The 25,244-nt window shown below is 43.2% G+C and overlaps 1 protein-coding gene across 1 annotated transcript in view; it reads right to left on the bottom strand.

Moving 5' to 3' along the window:
- Positions 1 to 6,360: 6,360 nt before the first annotated feature.
- The window catches only part of LOC135919152 (uncharacterized), a 35,691-nt gene continuing 16,807 nt past the window's right edge, over positions 6,361 to 25,244 (bottom strand). The window contains exons 3-5 of the mRNA XM_070534835.1: positions 21,928 to 21,976; positions 19,971 to 20,096; positions 6,361 to 6,631 (exon numbers count right to left, since the gene is read on the bottom strand). Of these exons, the coding sequence (XP_070390936.1) occupies positions 6,424 to 6,631; positions 19,971 to 20,096; positions 21,928 to 21,976 (383 nt within the window). The 3' untranslated portion in view covers positions 6,361 to 6,423. The remainder of the gene's footprint in view (positions 6,632 to 19,970; positions 20,097 to 21,927; positions 21,977 to 25,244) is intronic.

Raw genomic sequence — 25,244 nt, 5'->3', positions numbered from 1 at the left:
TTTTTACTCCGCATAGAATTTCAGGCAAGCATTAAGAGAATTTTCTGAATACCTTAATGTAGAGTCGTGCAATCGTACAGCTGGACAATTATCGCGATTTATTTGATTATATCAATTTAAGTGGAGAATAATGAAGCGCGTCAGACACTGTGGCTGCTAGGGCGAATGTTATAAACGGTTCGGATACAAATCAATCTCGACCGATACATAGGACGACACTGAGAACTAAACGACAAACCATATGCTGCGTGTGTCAAATTACAGCTCGGCTTCCAACCAATCGCCATGGATAGTGGAAACACTACACGTCTCTTGTGCTCGCCTAATGTAGCCCATCTGATACTATATGCGACAGGTTTGATTTGTTAACTATACCAAATTTTTTATATTGCTTTTGGCAGATATCGCACTTAGAACCCTTGAGTTGGATCCCTGAAGGTTACCCGCACGTTAAATTTTAATGTAAATATGACTAATGAGCACAAACTTTCTCTAATTAACAGTGTTACTAACTTTTTCCGGCACATATTGCGATCAACTAATTGCAGCCTGTCAGTGTGCGAGGCATATCCACATGCAACGAATGATAAAGATGGAACCAGTTTTCAGATACACACTGTCAAGCATGCAGTGAAAATGCACCGTTTCCATACTAAAGGTGTAAAGGTATTTCGTCACACACTTTGGGAATGAATATCTCGATGCTGATGTGATCATTAGAATTCGTTACAAGTAGATCCGAGTTTGAACTCACCTGCTATAGTTCTTAGGCACGTGTGTCCTAAAGTGCTCGCTTAAAAACATAACCAGTAATATCGTTTTAATTACTCGAATATTTTTTTTAATTTATCGTACAAGTCATTACCGGATCCTTGACTAATCCAGCTCAACGACTAGAGCAATGCTGTCTACCACAGGCGATATATGAAAATTCTGTAAAATCTCGAAAAACACACTGGATAAATAAAGCTTGTTAGCTGCGTCCCGACCTTCGCTTACTGTAGGCCTTTACTTTTCCTTTCACGTACCCTTTCCGGCTTTGCATTGCTGACGCCGACAATGAATACTTAAGCGAGAGTTGCACTTAGTAATCCATGTGCGCTTTAAAAACATCTGTGTATGTGAGACACCTTGCTTAAGTTGTTGGCCACCGGCACGTCTGGGGAGTCTTTTGCGAGCCTGTTCAAGGACTTTTGTATTTTGGAAATATTGAAGCGAATGCCACTGCATTTTTCTTTTTCGCAGCTTGCAGAATGTGCAACGTTTCTTGCACAATTATCCTCCAAGAGGAATAGGCGGCACCACACCTACGGCCTTCAACGACGCCTGAAAGGTAGCTAGTAAAGGAAAGAAAGAAGGTACGGTTGAATTATGTACTATATATTACGATTCTCGTAAGCGAACGGAAGCTTAGATGTGCATCTTCATATGTTGTTTATTTGTGCATGTTGTTCAAGACTGCCGCGTTTTGTCGGCTGAAATATGCCCTGGAAGCTGCTCGCAATTGCAAGAGTGACTTCTAATGCCTTGTGTGAGGGAATCTCATTTTATTGCTTATAACCCATTCTCAAGCAAATCCATCAAATCGCCGTAGTGACACTCTGTAATACCTGAGGAGGCGTTTCAGAACGAGCCGCTGCACCGGCAACGCATGAAGCTTTATTCCATTGGATTTAATTACTATGCAATGAGAAGCAGTACCGCCTGCGTTGTAATTGAGGCTTGTGTCCGGGCACCAACGACATCGTTGATTTTGACAATTAGAACCAGTGACAACTAAACTAGACTAATACGTATGGCGATTAAACAGCACCAATCATGGTGGCGCCAACATGACGTTCGTGCGTAGCAGGATGGTCAGCTCGTAACTGCGTGACATTGTGCTGCCATATCTGGCCACACGCGCACTCTTAATAAATAGCTTCCAATGTCTTTATTTTATTCTCACGGGCTGCCATGTGGCAGAATGGCCACATGTATACATGTAATCATGAAGCACTAGTTCATCTGGACACTGGAAAACGAGCTGTGGAATGTATTGTGCACCACTCACATAGGCATCAGGTTGGCGAGTTGTAAAATTCACTTCCATAAGTACAGCGCGATCTCAATAGTTCGAATTTAAACGAGCACAAAACATTGTTGGAAATCAGCCTAAAAGAAATTTAAAAAAATATTCACACTATGTCCCAGTTGTTCCGGAAAATTACCGATGAATTCGTAGTTGCAGACGGAGCCGAAAAGATTTCCACATAATTGGGCAGTACGAAAACGCCAGTTTCGACGACAAAATCTATTCAGTAGTTGTTGTTCTTTTGTTAACACTACCCCACGGCGAATCTACTTACAGAATATCCCTTCAGTATGCAAAATAGAAGTGAGGCGTGCTTTCTGTCGTTCTAAGAATATCCCTCTTTGTTGTGCCTTATTGAAATGTTACCTGCTGAAAATTTCGTGATCGTCGAGGCCGCGAGTGTTTCATGCCTACCCGTCACGCAGCCCGATGTGCGTGTGCATGAAGTTCACCGTCTTGGTCTCAGTGAGTGTGGGAAGTACAAGACAGGCATTCGCTGCACACGCAGAATCACAGAACTTCAGACATTGGACCTTTTATCCTCATGGCAGACTCCAGGTTAGAGCGAATTTCAGCGATGCAGAGACTGGTCCCATTAGACGACACCTGGCAAACGTATTACTGCAGCAAGATAAAAGTTAGTTCAGAACAGCATTCATTTGGGCTAGATGGTGCATACATGAATGAGGAAGAAGCAGCGCCAACTAAGATGACCACGAGAGAGAGAATGACACAGGACAAGCGCCAACACGCCATTGGCACAGAATGGCGCGTGCCCTGTGTCGTTCTCCCTCTCGTGGTCGTCTTAATTGGCTCTGTTTATTCTTTTTTTTATTCAAAAGAACCATAGAGGCCCTATGGCAGGGCATAAAGTAAGGGGGGCATATTAAACAGTAAAGGTTTAAATAGTACAAATTTCCAACAGGATCAGTGCTAGAAAAAGATTACCGTATTACACAATATTGAAGGCACTAGAAATACAAAGCAATATCTGAAGGAACACGAACACTTCTTACTGTTAACAGAGCAAAGGAATACCGTTTATGAAAATGATATACAACATGGGAAAAAATGCATGATAACATACACTAGATTGGTCACTCGTGAACGGTATTAAATGGGAAAAGCATGAGTAACTGAGAGCGGAACATGTCGGCATTAGATATGGAGGCTGTGTTATCAGGGCGGTCATTCCAGAGACGAATGGCACGTGGTAGCGCACATGAAAAAAAAAATCCATTTGTTTTACCGTATATGCGAATGAAACTGAACTTAATATGTAATATGCGCGAAAAAGAGTAGGGTATTTGTAGTTGTAACCGGGTTCGTTTATTAGTGTAAATATATTTGTGGAATAAGCAGAGAAGAGCGATGTTGCGCCGGATATCTAATGGCGGCAACAGTAGGTCTAGTTTAATTTGTGGAATGCTTGAGTTTATATTGTAGTTACGGGATATGAACCGGGCTGCTCTGTTGTGTATCATTTCCGTCATATTTATTAGGTAATTTTGATGAGGGAACGAAATTGGGGAGGCTTATTCTAACTGTGGCAAAATGAATGTTTGGAAAGCGAGTTTTCGAATGTTTGGTGGGGCATTTCGCAAGTTGTGTCGTAGATAGCCAAGAGAACGTGATGCTTTGGCGTATGTAGAAGTGATGTGTGGGGCCCATGAAAGATTTTCTGTAAGAACTCCGAGGTACTTATATGATGAAGTGTGGGAAAGCATAGTGTTATTAAGGTGATACGAATATTTAGAATTTACACATTTTCGGCTGAAGCACATCACCTCGCACTTAGTAAAATGTAGTGCCATGAGCTATTTGTTACACCAGTTAGCGATAAGGTTAAGATCTGCTTAAGGTTTCAAGTGATTGTCAGTCGTGGGAATTGGACGGTAGATTATGCAGTCATCGGCAAAAAGGCGCATGCAGGAAGTAATCTGTGTGGGTAAGTCTTTAGTGTAGATTAAGAAGAGTAAGGGGCTAAGGGCGCTGCCTTGTGGCACACCAGAGCTCACAGAAGAAGGCGGGGAAGAGAAATTGTTAACAACAGTGAACTGTTTTCCTGTTTTCCTTCCTAACTCAGGTACAAGTTAGGTTCACCGTGTTTTGGCTACTTTTCGTCACCAGTGCCATTGCCACTGTTATCAATCCGTCGTCGTGCCCTCATCCTCAGTTACGCCCTTACCCATATATGAAGGGGAAGAAACGAAACTTTGTTGCTATCGCCACCGGGATGCGAGCTCATGTCATCTGCCGGTGCCAACCCCTTCTATATTGCGCAGCTTTGGAGCTTATGAAAGACTGTTCAGTGCTGGGAAATTAAGCGGTTCAATGGATTCGACAGGACGGTGGTACTTGCGGTCCCCTCGAACATAGCGGTAGCTGCTGCGTGAGAGTAATTTCCTGAAGAGATAAAGCATTTACCATTACCGGTACTTTGATGAGTACGTGTTTCTCCTGATGTTTTATTGTATTAGTCTCTTGTGTTTCCGTGTTCCATGACCGAAGAAGTTGTTAGAAAGGATTTACATGAAATACCCAGCGTGAGAGCGATGTTCGAGCTTCCACCACCACACCTTGGCACACCGTTCCGCCATCATCTGGCAACGGAGTGAGCCACTGTTCGCGCATAACTGTTCTCAGTTGCCCTAAGTAATTCATCAGTCGGTGAGGCATATGTCTCAAAACAACACGCCTTACTGGAGATGCCTCCCGTTGAACGGAAATAACACAGGCACTTTCGTGTAGATAGATAACTCTGCACAAGAGCGATTTTTGTACTTGACAATAATCAATATGTGGTCATAGTGGCTGCGAACCGAATCGGCGATTTTGATCATTAAGGCGAAAGGCTTAAGTGGCTCATGGGCCAAAAAATCCTTTGTCCGGCGTTATCGAAAGACTGACCGTCCGGCGTTATGGCACTGAAGTTCAATGACACCGTAATTGATGGTGCCACCATTGCTGGTCGAATTCATGACACATGGTAAGAGTCGAACCTACGACTTTTGCTGGTAATTAGGGCAAAGCTAATTCAGGTGCTCGAACCGACGACCTCTACTGGGAGTCGAACCCTCGAACTTTGGTGGTGCCTAATAACGCGAACAAAGTTCAGAGGCACCAAAATTCAATGGCACCAAAGTTAATTTTTGCACCATTGATAGTCGAAGCCACGACCTTTGGTTGGATCTGAACCTTCAGCCATTGGTAGGATTTGAACATATCACCTCTGGAGTTCATTATGGCAAAGTTAAATAAGGCACAGTAATTTAGGGTAGAGTTAAATAAGGTACGGGAACCCACGACTTAAGATGGGAGAAAGCCAATGATTTGAAGTAATAACGCATTCGAGTGAGAATGTCAAATAATTTAATTATCGTCACGTGAGCGTTGAGGCTTTAGCCTTCATCCTCTTTAGCGTATGCTGAAGTGACTTTCAAGTCTTGCATCATAATGAAAATCAAAATAAAATGTCATAGGATTCACAGCTTTTACCTTTCTCTTCCGAACTCAAAATATCAGCAAATTTGCATTTGTCGATCAAAGCTATTTCACCTATTCTATGCTTATACCTCGGAACTGCGTCAGTAAAAATTTATTTTCAGCGTGCGCAGAGAGTCATTCGACAGCGAATGCGTGGTGTTCAAAGCTCGCCATCTGCGACGGCTCCCTCTGAAAAATATAAGCTAATCCTGAAGCCCATACTCATGTGTATGTCAGCCGCGACAAACATATCCCGGAGCCGGAGCACGTAGTGATCACGATGTTTTGGGCAGCAACTGTAGTTACAGCGCAATCATAATTGCACTCTGCATAGCTTTGATAACATGTACAATATCTCTCCTACAGCGGACGTTCAAGCATTCATTTCAGGCGCATTCTGGATGACAGAAACATAAAATTTTCGCCACGCTTTTCTTAAATATTCAGGATTCATTAAATAACAAGGCGATGATTGACGCATTGTGTTTACGGCGGCGTAATGAACAAGTAGTAAATTGACACGCGAATCTTTTTTTTTTCTTCTGGGCAGAGAACGCGCATGGTAAAGATGTGGTTAAATATGTTGTGAATTTTTGGTTCGAATGCACTAGGAGTGTATTTCTAAAATAGAAGCACCTTCTGCCCCGTGATCAAGAACTGAAAACGTTCTTAGACAAGAAAGAACTGCAAGCTTCACACCAGTCGAAGAAGGCAGAGTTTATTTTCTGTAAGGCCTTGCAGATGGATATTTTTTTCGAAAAGAATGCATTCCGGGGTATTGCAGCCTTCTAGCCTGTAACAAACCCGCCGGACTGCAGCTTACATCGGCCCCTCATCGGGAGATGTCATGTGGAATGCAGCATTTATCCTCTATATCCACCATGACCTCCTCCAAATCCACGTCCTCCTCCAAATCCGCGTCCACCGCCAAAACCACGTCCACCGCCGAATCCACGTCCGCCACCGCCGAATCCGCGGCCGAAACCTCCACGTTGAGCCACGGCGATGGTGAAGACAAGAGCCAGGACGAGGAGGCCGACCAGGAGGACCTTTGTACTGATCATGATGGGGCTGCGAAAATAGGAGGAAAAAGGAACTCTGCTTAAGCAATGACTCTTCCATTCGTGGGCTTGCAGGTCCGGGATTTACAAACGGAAATTGTAACTAAACTGTAACGTGTGAGTTCCAATGGACCAGACCAGGGTTCAGAACTCCATGCACACACACACACACACACACACACACACACACACACACACACACACACACACACACACATATATATATATATATATATATATATATATATATATATATATATATATATATATATATATATAAAAGCTCGTTAATTCGAACCGCAAGGGGAAGCCGCTTCAGTTCGAATTAACGAAAGTTCGAACTAACGAAAGTGAAGGAGAGCAATAGTACACTGCGATTTGGAAGCAGTAGGGCATGTCAGAAATTTGGCGAGTCAAAAAGTAATGGCGTGTGCCGCGGGCACACGCCATCTTCGAGTCGAAGCTCTGGGTCCGACTGTGCCACACCACCGATGTCCAATGAAACGAACGTTAGCCGAGGCTTAACACCATCACAATGAATCGCGACAGCCGATACCTCCTAAGCTGAAAACAGAGGTGCACAACCGATGAAGACTGCCGAGACAAAGACGCTGAACATGTGAAGGTGGCGAAGGCCCTGATTCGTTGGTTCTTGATTGCAAGCGCAGCTGCGACGTACTTGATTCGCTGTGTTTTGTCGCTTGCCGTGCCATTTCCGCACTGCATTAGCAACTGTACAAGATTTGCGAAGCCTCCGAGATTCGCAGCGGGCAAGATGTCTCGGAGGTTACGTAGAACGGAGAGGCGGCAGCCGCCGCTGCCTTCTGGCTGACCCCGCGTCGGTTAGATTTTTTTCCGATTTTGCCTTCTCTCGCCGTTCTCTCCGTTTAGGAGGCAATACAGCCTTGTGTGTAGGCAGTAGGCGCGTTTCTACGGCCGTATGCCAGGCGAGTGTAGTTCGAATTATCCGTGAGGGAACCTTCTCGTGTTCGAATTAACGGACTTCTTTATACATAGACTTCTGTGGAGCTTGGCCAGACCAAACCGTACAGTTCGAATTATTCATAAATTCGAATTATTGAAGTTCGAATTAACGAGCTTTCACTGTATAGATATATATATATATAATGCCGTTTACAGAAATAAATGCGAATGAAAGGCCGCGCACGTCCTCACCAATAACGATGCAGTGAGGTATTAGCCACAACAACATTTTATGTGAAAAGGTCAAGTGAAAATAAACTTCAAATGATGTCGGTGACAGAACTGTGGTACTGACATTTTAGGTCTTGGTGTAGGAAGGGGGGGCCTCTGCTCCATCTTTAATATTCTAGAGATCACGCTCGGGCCCGGACACAATTCCCACAAACAGTCACAATACTTGCATCGGGCCGAAATACACTTTTCAATGACTGAAACTTCCCAAGTTTCTTGTACTCTGTCCCCGTGCCACGGTGTATTCCGGCATAGGAAAATTCTCAGCCGTGCATTACGTAAAAAGATATAACTAAGAATTGAATAACAACGCGTTTAGCGACTCACAAACGGATCTGACCTCTAATTGACTGGTCATGTATATGGCAATTGATGTTGCCATTGCAAAGAACGCAGGTACAATTGTAACATTGCTTTTGGAACGGCCACGTAGTTAAAACATATCGAGATCCAGGCCACGTCGAAGTGATATCGAATGCATAATCGACTTTGAAATTATTGTACTGCTAGAAACTCGTAGAGTTCCTCAACAATAGTGTGGAGCAAGCTGAAGAAAAAATTCATTGGTTTTAGTGGCAAGAATGGGCTGAAATTGCACGAAGGGTACAAATATTTGCAAATTTTGCAAGTTTTGGTTGTCAACAGAGATAACAAAATGAAAACTTCACTGCTCTTTTAGATCAGCATGAAGAGGGAACACCTATGTGCACAAAGTTATTTTATATAGCCGGTTACCCTAAAGAGCGCTTCTATATTAGCAATACATTAACCAGAGCTCAATGATACATTAAAAATGACACCCCTGCATTATACGGGGACACCGACCAGCTCCGAAGGAAATTACAAGGACAACATTTTTTCACAAATTGATCTGTAGTGCACAGAAAACATGGGTATTTCGTTTTCATGTGATTTAGCGCTTTTTTTAACCGCCCGGGGACCTTAACATGGACTGTACAGTAGTTATGGGTATACCTGATGGCGTGCCATCCTTGTGGCTACAGTGCAATATCACTACACACTTAGTTCACATCTGCTAACGGCATCGCATAACCACATAACTTCTTGTGAGCTCGTAATATGCAATATGCCCTATTCGTGCTTATATATCTTAATAATGACACGAGCAACTTGCATAACCTGGCAGAAGTAGCGCCAAAAAGTTGTGCTTACCTAGGATATCATAACTCTCAAATGCAACGCGTAGACTGAGCTTATATAAATGCGACACATGGTACAGGGTATCACGCATGACTCCAAGGCTAGCCGCCAATATCCATGACTGTATTGCTCACTGAGCCGCCTAAGCTAGGGCGCAGAACCCGGAAAACGATTATGCACCAAGGGCGCCACATGGGAACGCACACAAACGCAAAGAGAAACATCCTTCAACTCCTTTCGAGATTGAATAGCTTCGCGTAAGTACAGATTTCATGCCGTTTCCCTTGTAGTAGCTTTTTAATTTTGCTTTCGGCAGCCGATACTATCGTCAGGTTGTACCAAAGTAAGGGAAAACCGAACAAGACAGCTGTAGTATATTTTAACAAGGAATACCATGAGCCGACGCAGCTATGAGAATCCTGACAATGTATTGGCAACGCGCAAGAGGCAATACTTACTTCTATTGGAAATATATATACGAAGAGCAGGTTTCTATTGCAAGCCCCGCAACGACAGCCCGAAGCCAAAATTGTGGGCTTCCTACAAGTTTTTTTTTCGCATTAACGAATCGGAAACTTCATTTTGAACTCAGGTAGCGTAGACGCAATGACAGCCTTATTTATCGTCGTCAAGATTTCTAGTGTGACCCACCACTTATATACCGCCCGGTTTGCGATATTTCTTTTACCTTTAAGAGGATGTGACTACAACACATGGCGTACCTATTGCATAATGCTCCAATATAGAGTTGCCAGGAATTGGTCAATGGCGCAAGCAAAGCTCGCTGAACGATAGCGTGGTAAACAGGTTGGTCGGTAGATTTTTAAAAAAGCGAAAAAGGGAAAACGAAGAAGCGAAGAAGCTGTTTTATGAGACATGAGAGTGCGTAGTTGGTATTTCACTATTATAAGTACGCTTAAAATTCAATGTGCGCAATCAGCGTGAGGTCCATCGGCCTCCTTAGAAAAAAAGACTAGCATTCCCGTGTCTCAACTCTGCATGCGCCGTGCCGTAGGGTGGAGGTGGACATATGTTTTTGTTCGTCTCTTACCAGCTCCTTTTTTTTGCATATTGTTTTCTCACTGTATATGATCGTTATGCAAAAAAGACGTGAGGCGTGCAGACAGGACACAAAAGTAGAAAAGTGGACAACACTTTCGTGTCATTTTAAAGTAACGTTTATCAGGAAGGTAGCGCTTTTTTGTGTCCATCCATTCTTCTTTGTCTTTTGTCTTCATGCTTTGCCTATAATATGCTTCGCTACGTCTTAGTTCAAGTGGTCAAAGAGAAACTTCACGAGGACCCACGATGCTGCGCTTTAAGTTGCAATGTGCTTTTTGCATGTAACCCTTTCAGTTCAACTTACAGATTATATTTGCGCACTGTGATTCTTTATAAAGAAACCTCACGTTGCTACTTGTAAGTCCGTGAGTGTTCCTTATGCTGCCTGTAAGAGTACGTCGGGGCGGATTTACTCAGAAATGTTCCTTTAACCCAAAATATTTTCTCCTGATATCACCGCAACTACGTGCCGAATAGGCGCTACGGACAAAGACACGGATTTCATGCAAGCGATTCTAACCGTAGAGTTGGCTGCCTCGGAAGGAGCTACCATGTTGTTACTGTCAGTCTGCGACATTTTCACGATAATATGTAAGTACGGTTAAGCTATAACTGAAGCGTAACACAAAGGACCAGTTGTCGGGTATTGGGTTCATGATAATTGGTATGCGCATGGGCCGTTCAAACTTGTCCGTGACTTCTAATTTTAATGTATTGGAAAGATTAAATGGTCTTGCAGTAACAGTATAGAAACAGCTTAGTTGAATATTTCTCGGCTCGGTAGCGGGCGTCAGCCTGCTGCCGGCGGTTGAACATTTCTTGGGAGTACATCGTATGGCAGCTATCTTTGCGGTAAAATTCATAAGCCGTAAATAGCCCCAGAGCCACGCAATGAGATAAACAAAAGAGCCTTTTTGTATTGCTGTTTAAAGCTTCTCGCATAGTCGTGAAGACTTAACGTTTTTCATATACTTCAGAAATAAGTTACTTCGGTTAGAACAGGGAATGACTGTACTGTTCGCCTTTTTTAGATAATAAAATATGACTAAGTGAGATATGGTGCCAAAGGTTAAATACTTTACTGAACCTCGACAACACACAAAGTGACACGTTAATATTGGATGCTAATGGTGAGCAGCTCTGCGGCGCTGTGTTAGTCCACGCTTTCAATTTCTCACACATGTGACAATCTATACAGCCTCATCCGATGTGTGCGAATGCCTGAAACAAGAAAATGAGAAATCTGTTCTTTCATCCTGTCATAGTAAGTGACGTTTTCTGAATAAGTAGAAGCTTGAATAACAGTAGCAGCAGTGACATAAATAGCATAGAGATGCCGCTGATGAAGTACGTCGCTCGTGTTATAGGACCTACTTTCGCTAGAATATACAATGCCTGTTTGGCTCCTACTGTTCCTTCGCACAAAATGCAGATAAAGAAAGCAGTAATTATGTTAAAAAGTAAATCATACTAAATTTAAAAATATTAGACTAATATTTCTCTTGTCCAATTTTTCATAGTACTTTGATGCACGTCAGGCTATCAAACTTTCTGGAAATGTGTAATCTGCTCACGGGGTCTGATTTCCGCTTTCGCAAAAGATAAATCCGGAGAATTTGTATTATCAACACACACAACATATTCTCGCAAAGTCTGAAAGAAAGCCATAACATTCGTGCTGCATATAAAATATGCTAAGTTGTTCGATTTAATTCACCATGAACTTGAAATGAAAAACTCTGTTATTACCGCATCACATGGTTGCACAATTAATAAAACCTTACCCATCCCTTTCGAAACAAACCGTCGAACTTAATAAATCAGGGTCCCGCGTTAATAAAGCAGTTGGCAGAGTTCCTCACATGAGTATATAACATAGCGTATTGTTTATTTTACATATGAATGACGCAGTGCGCAATAAAAGTTGCGCAAGCTTATATTAATGCCAACAAAACAAGGATGTTAATTAGTGGTAATAACACGCGCGAGCTCGTAGGTACATGCTATGACACGTATTACAATGAAATCCCTCAACATGCAGATATCGTTTCGAATGGTCATTGCATTGAAGTCGTCGGTCCCACGCAGTGCCTAAAGGCGTGTTCTCTGCCATTATGTCCTCAAACAGCCATGTAAACTATGCGGATGCCTGGGTAAGAAGAATAATTGGTCGCCTGAAACAACTTCTTTCTACGCAGGTGAAATTGGTTATTTATAATTCCACGATGGAGTACAACGACGTGCAAAAAAAAAAACATCTAATGCAGATCATAGTTCATTCGGTATTATGTTTTTATCCCTTTTTTGACCTCAACTGTTCATTCTCTTATGAATGCTCATGTCACTAGAAACTAGCACTTGTGCTATAATTTAGGTGGGCAATTTAAAATTGAAATTAAAAGAAATTTAAAGAATTTGTCCAGGATAGCTTGCTTAGAAAAGGGCAAAGCTACGAGACTAGGAGATGGGAAACGTTATAGGTACCAAGCACGCGTTTACATACAAAATACTGCATGTCTTTTGAATCAGTATAATTTTGTGAATTTTTTTTACCGACCCTTCCACCAAGCTACACTTGAATTTTGTTACCGCGACTACGTAATTCGCTAACGTATGCATATTGGCCATATTTTATTAAATTTGGTTCTTGTGACTTTTATTTTGGGGATATATTCTGAAATTATGGGTTTGTGGTGCCATGAACCCTTTCAACAGTGGTGGCGGGCTCATGCAGCTGTCAAACTGAAGCTTTCATCCGCCGCTCCAGTCTGTTTCTTCAAATAAAAAAAATAAATGACTGATTGATTCGTAAATTTCTGGTCCTATTTCTGTAATTACCTTTTTTTGGACCTCGCCTAGCAATATTGCTAACATCTATGTCCAATAGTAAAAAGTAGGGAACGTCCTTTTTGTCGAGTAGTTTTCTTTGTTTTTCTATGTAGTTTACTTTTGCTCGAATTCGCCTTGGGATGATTGGGGAGCTCATCACATGGCGCCAGCGTCTACACTTGACCTTTTAGGGCGCAATTGCCCGCCTACGCAGGCTTTGAAAATTGTTTTACTGAGGCCATGTGTCAGCTGAATAAATGCTAACATTCTTTATTTAGCCTGCAAAATATACTCTAAAGAAAAGGTATGGCGCAAGCCCGCCGAAGGTAATAATTTTGCTCATCATTAAATCAATAAATTCAGTTGGAGAGGTGCAATGGGATGGTAACAAAATGTGAACAACTGCAGAAACCAATTCCGAAAACTGTTACGGTGCCAATATGCCTAGTGGTTCGCATGTGCGGGTTGACAGGATATCACATGTACGTAAGTACGTTCATTGTAAACGCCAAATACAATGTTTCTCGTAGTACGTGCAATTGGACTTCGTATTTGCTCGACCATCCTCTTTTAGTCAAGAAACGACTGCAGAACTGGCTGGTCTCTATTTAGAAGTCCGATACAGTGGGGTCACTTAAGCTTTCGTAAAATATAAATAAACACTTTTTCGAGATACCTTGCCTCTACATCGCTCGCAATAAATTTTATTCGGATACACTTTCTCAGTGACCATAATAACGTAATAAGTAGCTGAAAAATTATGGCACCTTTGCAGATCATTCTCGTGCTTCACAGATAGCGTTTCATAGTGCTACACCTAACTTTAGGTTACTAACCGGCGCCTATTTGTTGTTACTACACTTCCAAGGTGCACAGCGGAAAACGGGCAGGCCAGAGGGTGTGCTGGTTTCAAGAAAAGATTAAAGTGGCTGTTTACAGCTTTGTGTTGCTTCATTTGAGAATTTTACTAAAATGATCGTGAGGCTTATAGCGCGTTAAAAAGACAAGGACGAAGGTGAGACGTGACACACACAGGCGCTAACTTGCAACAATCTTTATTTCGAGCAAGGGACCCATACATATATACAACTTTTTCGCGTACATCATACATGCGCTGTTTACAAAATACCTTTACACACTATTGCGCAGGTACGATAACTCTTTGTGGGAAAGGGCAATGGATGGTTTGGACACACAGTTATCGCCAAGCCTATCAATCAATTCCGCTTCTATAATTTCGCGAGTTAACCTACCTCGGGCTTTTCCCACAATGGAGCAGTCTTTGTATGCTGGAGCACACGTGGAATGGTCGCCATCATCCACCCCGGCAACAGTGTAGCTGCAATGCCTGCAGTGGGCATCAAGAAACCCGCCCCGCTTTTCTGCTACATTGTACCGGTGTTCCTTTAAACGCTCGTTGAGGCACCTTCCGCTTTGCCCGACGTAGTTTTTCCCACACTTTAAAGAAAGGTTATAAACAACTGTTCCACACATTCAACAAACGGTTCCTGGTGTTTCTTTTTGCACGTGCGCTTATCAGAGAGGCCTGGTCTGGTCGGTCTGCACAGGCATTGCAATTTTGTGGCAGCTGAAAACACAACCTTGACATTCGCACGTTGGCCTATTTTCTTTAAACGATGCGATAAGCCGTGGATATATGGGATGACAGCAACGCTCCTCTTATCTACACAAGGCACGCTAGCGGAATAATTTGATAGCTTCGACCTCAGCAGACCCTCAGCAACGCTAATAAGTACGTGTGTAGGGAAACCTGCCAATTGAAGACGGAGGATCTGATCCTTGATGCTTTCGGTCATCACCACGGGGAATGCCTTACACAATGCGTTTGACAAGCACGTCTTTGCTATTCCCCTCTTAACCAACTTAGAGTGCGCCGACTGATATGGGAGCAGTGGCTTGTTCGCGCGAGGCTCGTACTTTCAGCGTACGTGGTCAGTGAAAAATAAAAACTTAATGTCAAGAAATCGGATGCTTCCGTCATTCGGCAGTTCATGCGTTATTTTTAGAGGAGATAAACCCTCGCGTATAAAAGAAAGTGCATTAGTAGTTAAAAAATCGAAACAGTTAGAGCTGCAGTCAAGTAGAACTAAAAAGTCATCGACGTATCTAAAAACTTTGAGAATCTTAAAATCTGGAAGCCGACCGCTTATGTTCTTGTCTAGTACAGCTAAAAATATATCGCTAAGAATGGGAGCTATACACGATCCGATGCAAATTCCCTCCTTCTGTATAAAAGGCTGCCCTTCCCACTGAATGAAACTAGACTGAAGATAAAAGCTAAGGAGTCCTAAGAAATCGTCATTCGACATCCCGGTGGTGTTCGCGAAGGCAACGTTTCCAAAGGCGTCGATAGAACTCTGAACACTGGAGAGCAGACCTGAATGAGGTAAAGAATAAAACAGGTCTGTTATGTCTACAGAGAAGGCCTTAATATTCTTACGGGTTGACGACCTGAAATAATCGAGTACCACATCAGAGTTCCTTACAAGAAATGGGTCCTGAATTGGCAACATGTTTAGCATTTTTTGAAGATACAATGCTATACATTTTTGCCAGGTGCCGTTCTCAGACACAATGGCTCGAAAAGGTGCATCCATTTTGTGTGTCTTTACACTGAAGAACACATCAAGACAATCAAGCTTGCTCGCAGCTATCCCTTTTATAACACCATCTAAACGCAGGCGTTTACAAAGCTCCTTGGCTTTCGCTTTCACTTTTGACGCGCACAGATCCCTACATGGGATATAAACTTTCTTTACCGCATCTAAGGCTTTTTTGTTGAAGGCCTCATGAGACAACACTGCGAAACCGCCCTCCTTGTCTGCAGCTAGTACACACAACTTGTTGTCCTTTAAGACAGAGGCTACGCGTTTTACAGATACCTTTGGAACCGTTGGCTTGCTATGGATCAAGGCATCGACACCGTCCGACACACACCGCGCAGCGTCCTCTCCGGCGGTGCGCTGGGAAACCTGTCTGACGAGAGACAGGAGCTCTGGAGCGGTCCTCCGTTTTTCGAAGGCGAACTTTGGTCCTAGGGCGAGCACGCGTTGCACGTCCGGAGGAACACTTTCCCGTTGTAGGAAATGAACTTTCCCTTTTGGCGCAGGTAACTTGTCGGGGAGAAGCCGACGCAATTCCTTGAGTTGAATCTGCCACAAGATTTGTTCATCGCCAGCGCTGTTTGCAAATCTAGGTCCCTTTCATTTTGTCTTCGAAACAAGATGTTGCCGCAAGACGTTCGAGCTTTATTTGGAGGCTTTCTACCTTCAGCTAACCATGGCATTCGGATCTGCAAGATTCAGAGGTCAGAATGGCTTCGCCTGGCTCGTCTGCACAGAAGACTACTGGTTGCACAAGTAAGCGCCTCCGGGAATCCATCCAGGGTAACCAGGGACCTCCGGGAGTGTTCAAGGCTGGTCGACCAAACGACGGAATCCTTGTGGCAGATTCAACTCAAGGAATTGCGTCGGCTTCTCCCCGACAAGTTACCTGCGCCAAAAGGGAAAGTTCGTTTCCTACAACGGGAAAGTGTTCCTCCGGACGTGCAACGCGTGCTCGCCCTAGGACCAAAGTTCGCCTTCGAAAAACGGAGGACCACTCCAGAGCTCCTGTCTCTCGTCAGACAGGTTTCCCAGCGCACCGCCGGAGAGGACGCTGCGCGGTGTGTGTCGGACGGTGTCGATGCCTTGATCCATAGCAAGCCAAAGGTTCCAAAGGTATCTGTAAAACGCGTAGCCTCTGTCTTAAAGGACAACAAGTTGTGTGTACTAGCTGCAGACAAGGAGGGCGGTTTCGCAGTGTTGTCTCATGAGGCCTTCAACAAAAAAGCCTTAAATGCGGTAAAGAAAGTGTTTATCCCATGTAGGGATCTGTGCGCGTCAAAAGTGAAAGCGAAAGCCAAGAAGCTTTGTAAACGCCTGCGTTTAGATGGTGTTATAAAAGGGATAGCTGCGAGCAAGCTTGATTGTCTTGATGTGTTCTTCAGTGTAAAGACACACAAAATGGATGCACCTTTTCGAGCCATTGTGTCTGAGAACGGCACCTGGCAAAAATGTATAGCATTGTATCTTCAAAAAATGCTAAACATGTTGCCAATTCAGGACCCATTTCTTGTAAGGAACTCTGATGTGGTACTCGATTATTTCAGGTCGTCAACCCGTAAGAATATTAAGGCCTTCTCTGTAGACATAACAGACCTGTTTTATTCTTTACCTCATTCAGGTCTGCTCTCCAGTGTTCAGAGTTCTATCGACGCCTTTGGAAACGTTGCCTTCGCGAACACCACCGGGATGTCGAATGACGATTTCTTAGGACTCCTTAGCTTTTATCTTCAGTCTACTTTCATTCAGTGGGAAGGGCAGCCTTTTACACAGAAGGAGGGAATTTGCATCGGATCGTGTATAGCTCCCATTCTTAGCGATATATTTTTAGCTGAACTAGACAAGAACATAAGCGGTCGGCTTCCAGATTTTAAGATTCTCAAAGTTTTTAGATGCGTCGATGACTTTTTAGTTCTACTTGACTGCAGCTCTAACTGTTTCGATTTTTTAACTACTAATGCACTTTCTTTTATACGCGAGGGTTTATCTCCTCTAAAAATAACGCATGAACTGCCGATTGACGGAAGCACCCGATTTCTTGACATTAAGTTTTTATTTTTCACTGACCACGTACGCTGGAAGTACGAGCCTCGCTCGAACAAGCCACTGCTCCCATATCAGTCGGCGCACTCTAAGTTGGTTAAGAGGGGAATAGCAAAGACATGCTTGTCAAACGCATTGTGTAAGTCATGCCCGGTGCTGATGACCGAAAGCATCAAGGATCAGATCCTCCGTCTTCAATTGGCAGGTTTCCCTACACACGTACTTATTAGCGTTGCTGAGGGTCTGCTGAGGTCGAAGCTATCAAATAATTCCGCTAGCGTGCCTTGTGTAGATAAGAGGAGCGTTGCTGTCATCCCATATATCCACGGCTTATCGCATTGTTTAAAGAAAATAGGCCAACGTGCGAATGTCAAGGTTGTGTTTTCAGCTGCCACAAAATTGCAATGCCTGTGCAGACTGACCAGACCAGGCCTCTCTGATAAGCGCACGTGCAAAAAGAAACACCAGGAACCGTTTGTTGAATGTGTGGAAGAAGTTGTTTATAACCTTCCTTTAAAGTGTGGGAAAAACTACGTCGGGCAAAGCGGAAGGTGCCTCAACGAGCGTTTAAAGGAACACCGGTACAATGTAGCAGAAAAGCGGGGCGGGTTTCTTGATGCCCACTGCAGGCATTGCAGCTACACTGTTGCCGGGGTGGATGATGGCGACCATTCCACGTGTACTCCAGCATACAAAGACTGCTCCATTGTGGGAAAAGCCCGAGGTAGGTTAACTCGCGAAATTATAGAAGCGGAATTGATTGATAGGCTTGGCGATAACTGTGTGTCCAAACCATCCATTGCCCTTTCCCACAAAGAGTTATCGTACCTGCGCAATAGTGTGTAAAGGTATTTTGTAAACAGCGCATGTATGATGTACGCGAAAAAGTTGTATATATGTATGGGTCCCTTGCTCGAAATAAAGATTGTTGCAAGTTAGCGCCTGTGTGTGTCACGTCTCACCTTCGTCCTTGTCTTTTTAACGCGCTATAAGCCTCACGATGTCTTACCAACAAGCCCAAATCACTGCTTTACTAAAATGATCACTCGTGTCACTATTATATCGCAACATTGTTTTGGTGAGAAACAAGAGCCAAGCTACTCGTTAAACTAAAGAAGAACATAACATAGCACTGCTTGAAAATTGTACGTAAATTTCGCGCTCTACACGTGCTCGTTAATGAATTGTTTTCTTCCTTTTCTTTTTCTTTGTGTTTCTAAGCTGACTGGCTTTTACCTGTTCATCCGTACAACGTGTGCAGGTGTGCGTGATGTGGCTCAAAACATTCGAACATCACGACACAATAGCTCCTTTTGGATACATGAAAGTGCCCGTTCCTTCTATTTTTAGTTACCTTGTGAGAGATCGTTCTTGATGTCTACTCGGATGTTTTGCTGCCCCATACATATCCACCTTCCGTAATTATCAGTCTATTAAAAAAGATGTTCACAGAGTGCCTCCAACATAGTGTCTCGAACGACAGCGCCTAACCGTGCTCCACTTAGTTGTTCTGGAAAAGCCGATGGACAAGCTTGAAGCCCAGTAGACGATGCACAATATATCATCACACCTATAGGACTTCAACTGCACGTGCAACACCCACACAATGAAGTGCACCTTCTTTGCTTGTTTACTCGTGTCACGTATGGGTGTCGCAAAGCGAGCGTTTCATAGTATGCTTTTGAAATTGTTTTATAATAGAGAAGATGAAATAATACCTGAGTGTCTTCCAATTGATTTTACTACGAAGGCACAAAGACTCTAATTACTGCAGGCATTATTATAGAATTAAATATTCACACTGTCTTTTAAATTCCAAGTATCAGACAATCGATATTAATGTAAGGCTTGAAGCCCAGCTTTCCAGGAGTTGGTGATCGGTTCCAGACGTGCTGAAAGCGAAGTCCCTAATTTCAGCAGTGTGATCAATTCTTGTGAACTTCACCCAGAAAACCAATATTAACCTACCGTAAGGCAGAAGTCTAACGCCTTAAGTATTCTCCAGCGGGTGATGCTGCTTACGCCAAAGCTTCTGTTGAGCGTCGACTACTGCGACAGCAATGGTTGACGCGTGAAGATAAAAGGGTTACTGAACGTTGAAATAAAACTTCTATGCCCGAAGGATTCCTCAAAATGAAGCCAATATTTCTTCAGCTTTATTCACTGGTTACCATTGCTAAATATTCAGCACCCAGGGATTTCACATCAATCTACAAACAATTATTGACTGAAACCATGTAAAGATCTTTGGCCATCAGCTCAAATATAATGTCTACAGCAAAGAACATTTGGCAGGGAATATAAAGGAGCAAGATATTGGTACAGTGGATTTTTCTGATTACCGTATAGAAAATGGCGCAACAATAAATGCCAGAATTAACAGCGGTCTTGGCGCTAAGTTTTGGCAGTGCTTACCTTTTCTCACGATGCGGTTGCTCAGAGCTGGGGTGGTCACTGTCTCTCGCTGATGCTCGCCGGTGGAAGCATCCTGCCTTTTTTATTTGCAGAAACTCCGGATGTCCCAGGCCTTTCCCTGCCTGCCTGTGTCGCAACGATAACAACACCGGGAAAGGACTTGAGGAACTGCGTTGCCCTCCCAATCAACCCATGGCCATCCGGATTTCCACAAGAAGAAAGAAAAAGAGAAAGTTACGCTTCTTAGGCTTGAAACAAAAAAAAAAGCATCATTGTTGTTGAGCAATAAGTTGCTTGAGCTTAGGAGCAGTTATATTATTTCTAAGACGTATCATCCGCATTAACATGTCGCTTTGGCGTTGCTTCACAAGGACACCTAGCGCTGCTTTGGTTGCTAAAAAATAGCACTAAAGGAAAAAGACGACCATAATTAGGCATGTTAAACGAAGGGAGTTTAGCTTTGAACTCACAGAAACACTCAAAGTCCTTCTAGACATCTTTAAATTGCGAAATGCGCATTAACACCTCACATGACCGAGGACGGACCATGGGAACACCTAGAGGTTAAGGCACATCCGGCTAATCATTTTCCACGAGTGCTCCATAGGTTGCGTGCGAAAGCAGCTAAGTGGTCTTGCGATCATGTAAAGTCTCCAGTAGCGACATTGAAGCCTGCATGATTATCCCTATTTTAGCAGCTTACTTCGCTAACACAGGGTTCAAGCTGTCTTCCGCGACCTTGCCAGCACTCTGAATTGGCCAGTCAAATATGACACAAGTTGGTATCACACCATACACCACACATTCAGCAAGCATTTACACATAAAAGGTTGAGGTTATCAGGGTCCGGGTAAGGTTGACCAACTTGTTACATTAGGGAAGGAACTAACAGTGTGAAACTAACGATTTCACAGAGAAGGGACAAATAAAGTTAAAGACATCCACACTACTTTGATAGACGTCAACAGGCGACTCTCCAAAATTGAGCAACGACTTGAGACTGTTTACAAGCTAAGCAAAGGCGTTACGGCTGTTGCCTATATTCGTCAAGAATCTCAAGTGCACTTAACGAGCATAGAGCGGAACAGACTCAACAAGAAAGCCTCGTAGTGGATGACTTGAATAATCAAATGAGGCGAAATAATCTCGTATTCAAGGGTATTCCTGAATCGGCTAGTGAAAGTGGAGCGATACAGAAAAAATTATTTCTGAATTTGTCATGATAATCCCGGGTATTCTTACGAGGTGAAGTAGAGCGAGCCCATAGAGTCGATCAATGTAGACCGGATCGCACTCCACACATTGCGGCTAAATTTCTGAGCTTCAAAGACAGAAGCTATATCATGAAAATAACTTTCAAACTAAAAGTACTGGAAACCTCTCACGTCTGGATCGAGGGAGATTTTTCAGCACGAATACAAATAATCAGGAAAATTCTTCGTGATTGCGCGCGCGACGCGCCAGCAGAATGCAAATATAAGTTGCAGTTTGGTAAACTTATAACGGGTAACGCAATTTTCCCCCTTGATCCTTCAAGCAATGAATTTGTTCCTATCCCTACACACGAGACTGCCCCGAAGGACAATTGACGTCTAATTTCAGCTGATGACCATATCATACTAGGAACATAGATACGTCTGTAGTGCGATGTGGCCAGCAATGAATTATCGTTTTCTAAACATTTTGTTTTGTTTCGAAAAGAAAGGGTAGAAACGCCAGGCGATGGTGTTATAATTTCAGTAAAGAAAAAATTCCAAGCGCTCCTACTTGACACCGGTACCTGTATTCAAATTTTGTGGGTCATGCTTCAGCTTTCCAGCGTGACTTGTGCCGTTCCGGTTTGTCACCGCCCGCGAGACTCACAGGACACCTTCATTACATGCCTGAACAAAATGTTAACCATTGTATTTCACAATTTTCCGGCTTACGTAGGATTCTTGCGGGTGACTTTACTTACCCTGGAAATAACTGGCGGCCAGGCACAGCTGAAGGTGGCCCAGGGAAATCTGAATGTAAGGATTTTCTTGGCGTCATTTCGCGCTACGGATCACACCAAATAATTTCCTTGCCAACACGAGGGAATTATTTCTTGGATCTTGGACCACTGAACCCATCAACGTGCATGTGTATGTCTTAGATTGCATTAGTGAGCACAACGTCCTCCTTTGTGGATACGATCTAAAGCGTAAAACAAGCGTGCAAGAAAATAAATCAATTTATGATTCATGATCATCATCGTCATCATCATCATCATCAGTCTGGTTACGCCCACTGCAGGGCAAAGCCCTTTCCCATACTTGCAGGTGCAGCGGTGGCATAGAGGTAGAGCATCCGCCTTGCGTGCAACAAGACCGTTGTTCAAATCCCGGTGCCGCGCAATTTTCCACCGGAATAAAAAAAAAATCCGTGTGTGGATAAAATTGCACAAACAGGTCTGGCGTGCGGCCCGATCCCATTGACCGGATCCGGTAAGGCACTCCCTCACCAGAGCAGGATTGGCCACCCTGGTGCAGTACTTAGTCACAACCTCCTATATGAATTATAATTATGTGCGAGCAAATGCTGAAATTATCAGCAGCAAGCTCTCGTCTTTTTGGGTATAATTCTTCAGTACCACGCGGGATCGTGATAGCGATGATAACTGGATGATTGTTTGTAACAAGCTGACTGCACTTAAAGGAAAGCACATTCCAAAAATACAAGTAACTGTTACTGGAAGCGCATGGTTCACTTCTAACATAAGGAGATTTATTTATTAAAAGAACCGCTCCTTTTCAAAAGCTAAATTGTCGACATCTGGTGATGCCTAGAAGAACTATCGGGAACAATCAAAGTTCTGCAAAACCGAAAATGAAGTAGCTCAACACAAATTTTTCAACCATGATATTTCTAGCATGTTAGCAAACAGCACAAAATATTTCTGGAATGTAATAAACGCCAAGCCATCATCATCAGGCTTCATTTTTATAATGAAAGACAACGAGTTCCCTCCAGCATCAGATGCCGCTACTGCATTAAATCTTTCTTTTGATCTGTTTTTACAAGTGAACTTCCTGTTCCCGCTAATATTGACTTCAGCTCTGTTACCTTCAACGTGAGCGAAGTCATCATTACTCAAAAGGGCCCTGAAGCTGCTATCGATCGTCTTTCTAACAGCTCTGCTTTCCGTCCAGACGGAACCTGTTCAAAGCTACTAAAAAGAACTAAACATGTGACCATTCTGTTGCATCGCGTTGTACACCGATGTATGCTTGTTCCACTCCTGCCTTGGCTACCCAGTGGCGGCTGGCAGTGTTGAATAAATAAATAGATATATCACATTTTCATGTGTCGTTTTCAACTATCCATTGAATCAGGATGCGTTCCTGAATAACGAAAAATAAATTATTCTAGCCTTTGTGTCCGGTGACCCATCACCTGTCTCCAACTACACACCTACACTACACACTGACCAGTAGTTCATGTAAACTACTAGAACACATTATATCATCAGCAATTATGAAATACCAAACAGAGCAAAATCTTCTCTTCATTAACCAATAAGGGTTCCAACAGGGTCGCTCATGTGAGACGCAGCTATTCGAGCTATTCTCTAATATGTGGCAAGCTATTACCAACTCACCCCAAATAGATGCCACATTTATCGAGTTCGCAAAGGCTGTTGACGAGGTAGCTTATAACCGTTTAATAATGAAACTGTGCTATTTTACTATAAACAGTCGCACTACGAATTGGATCAGTAACCTAAATAAGCGGCAACCAATTGAATTTGAACCAATTGAACTAATTAATTTCTTCTCCGCGATGGCTAGCAAAACCTGCGGGGCCGCCGGGCTCTGTATCGGGACCAATTTTATTCCTGCTACACGTCAACAGCAGCAATAATATTAAATCCACAGTATGACAATTTGCAGATAAATGCGTAACTTATACACCAATGATTAACCCTTCCGACACTGACACTTTGCAATCTGACCTCGCGAAAATTACCGAGCGGTGTAAACGGTGGCAAATGGCAATAAATGTTTCAAAAACTAGGGCTCTAACTTTCACTAGGGCTACTAACACTATGCTTACCGATTACATGGGGAACGACATTAGTACTGCACATGCACACACAGTAAAATATTTGGGGAATCCTTTATCTTCACACGTTTCATGGAATGAACATATCGAAGCGATTGTAGCGCTGAAACGGTAGCAGCACGTGTAAAACCTTTGGCTACATTAGGCGTAGCCTTTACTCGGCAAACAAGTCCACTAAATTATTGACACTAAATTATTTGCTCTGGTTCTTTCAGAAATCACCTACGCCCGCCATGGTTGCTCAGTGGCTATGGTGTTGGGCTGCTGGGCACGAAGCCGCGGGATCGAATCCCGGCCGTGGCGGCCGCATTTCGATGGAGGCGAAAACACCCGTGTACTTATTTAGGTGCACGTTAAAGGACCCCAAGTGGTCAAAATTTCCGGAGTCCTCCCCTATGGCGTGCCTCATATTCAGAAAGTGATTTTGGCCCGTAAAACCCTATAATTCAAATTGAATAAGTCAAGTACGCGCCTTTTATTTTGAACCCGCATCAGTCGTCCCTCATAAACAAAGTGGAGTCAGTCGAAAACAAAGCAGCGCGCTTCATTACGAAAAATTCTCACCGACGCCTAGCACAACATAATAAAACATCTATAAATATTGCCTCGTTAGAACATGGAAGACTAATAAGACTTCCTTCCTAGTTTAACAAGCTTTATCACTGCAGGTAATCTTTCAGCGCATGCCACATCAAGCCCGCCCATCGTTTCTTCCCACGTCTTGATCATTCCTTAAGAGTGCAGTCCGTTCTTGCGCGCATTAACTTCTTGAGTCACTCGCCCCTCTTTCTCGGGATGCATCATTGGAATATGTTACCAAATAAAATCGTATCTGCTCTAAGTCATGATTATTTCCCAGCAAAACTAAAACATTATTTTAACGTACACACGTGTGCTTATCTTGCTCTTTCGTTCTAGAGGTCAAAGCGTTCTGGTACTAATTTTCTTATTTGGCTCTTTTTTTCTCGACATATCTTGATTTTCCATGCCCAAATGGTTTTGTTGTAGTTTAGCACCCAGTTCTTTGCACTGCATAGAATGTTTTTCTCGTTGTGCACTTTTTTCATCATTGCATGCAATATCTGCTGGTGTATGTACCCATAACAAGCATTTTCCTTGTATTAAGTAACCAGGTGAACTACATTTTCTGTAACAACCACTTTGATGGCTATAGACGCCTTCAACGGT

Source organism: Dermacentor albipictus, chromosome 3, assembly GCF_038994185.2.
Source record: "Dermacentor albipictus isolate Rhodes 1998 colony chromosome 3, USDA_Dalb.pri_finalv2, whole genome shotgun sequence".
Taxonomy (NCBI): domain Eukaryota; kingdom Metazoa; phylum Arthropoda; class Arachnida; order Ixodida; family Ixodidae; genus Dermacentor; species Dermacentor albipictus.
Note: the sequence above shows the minus strand (reverse complement) of the source record. Positions and strands in the feature narration are given on the sequence as shown.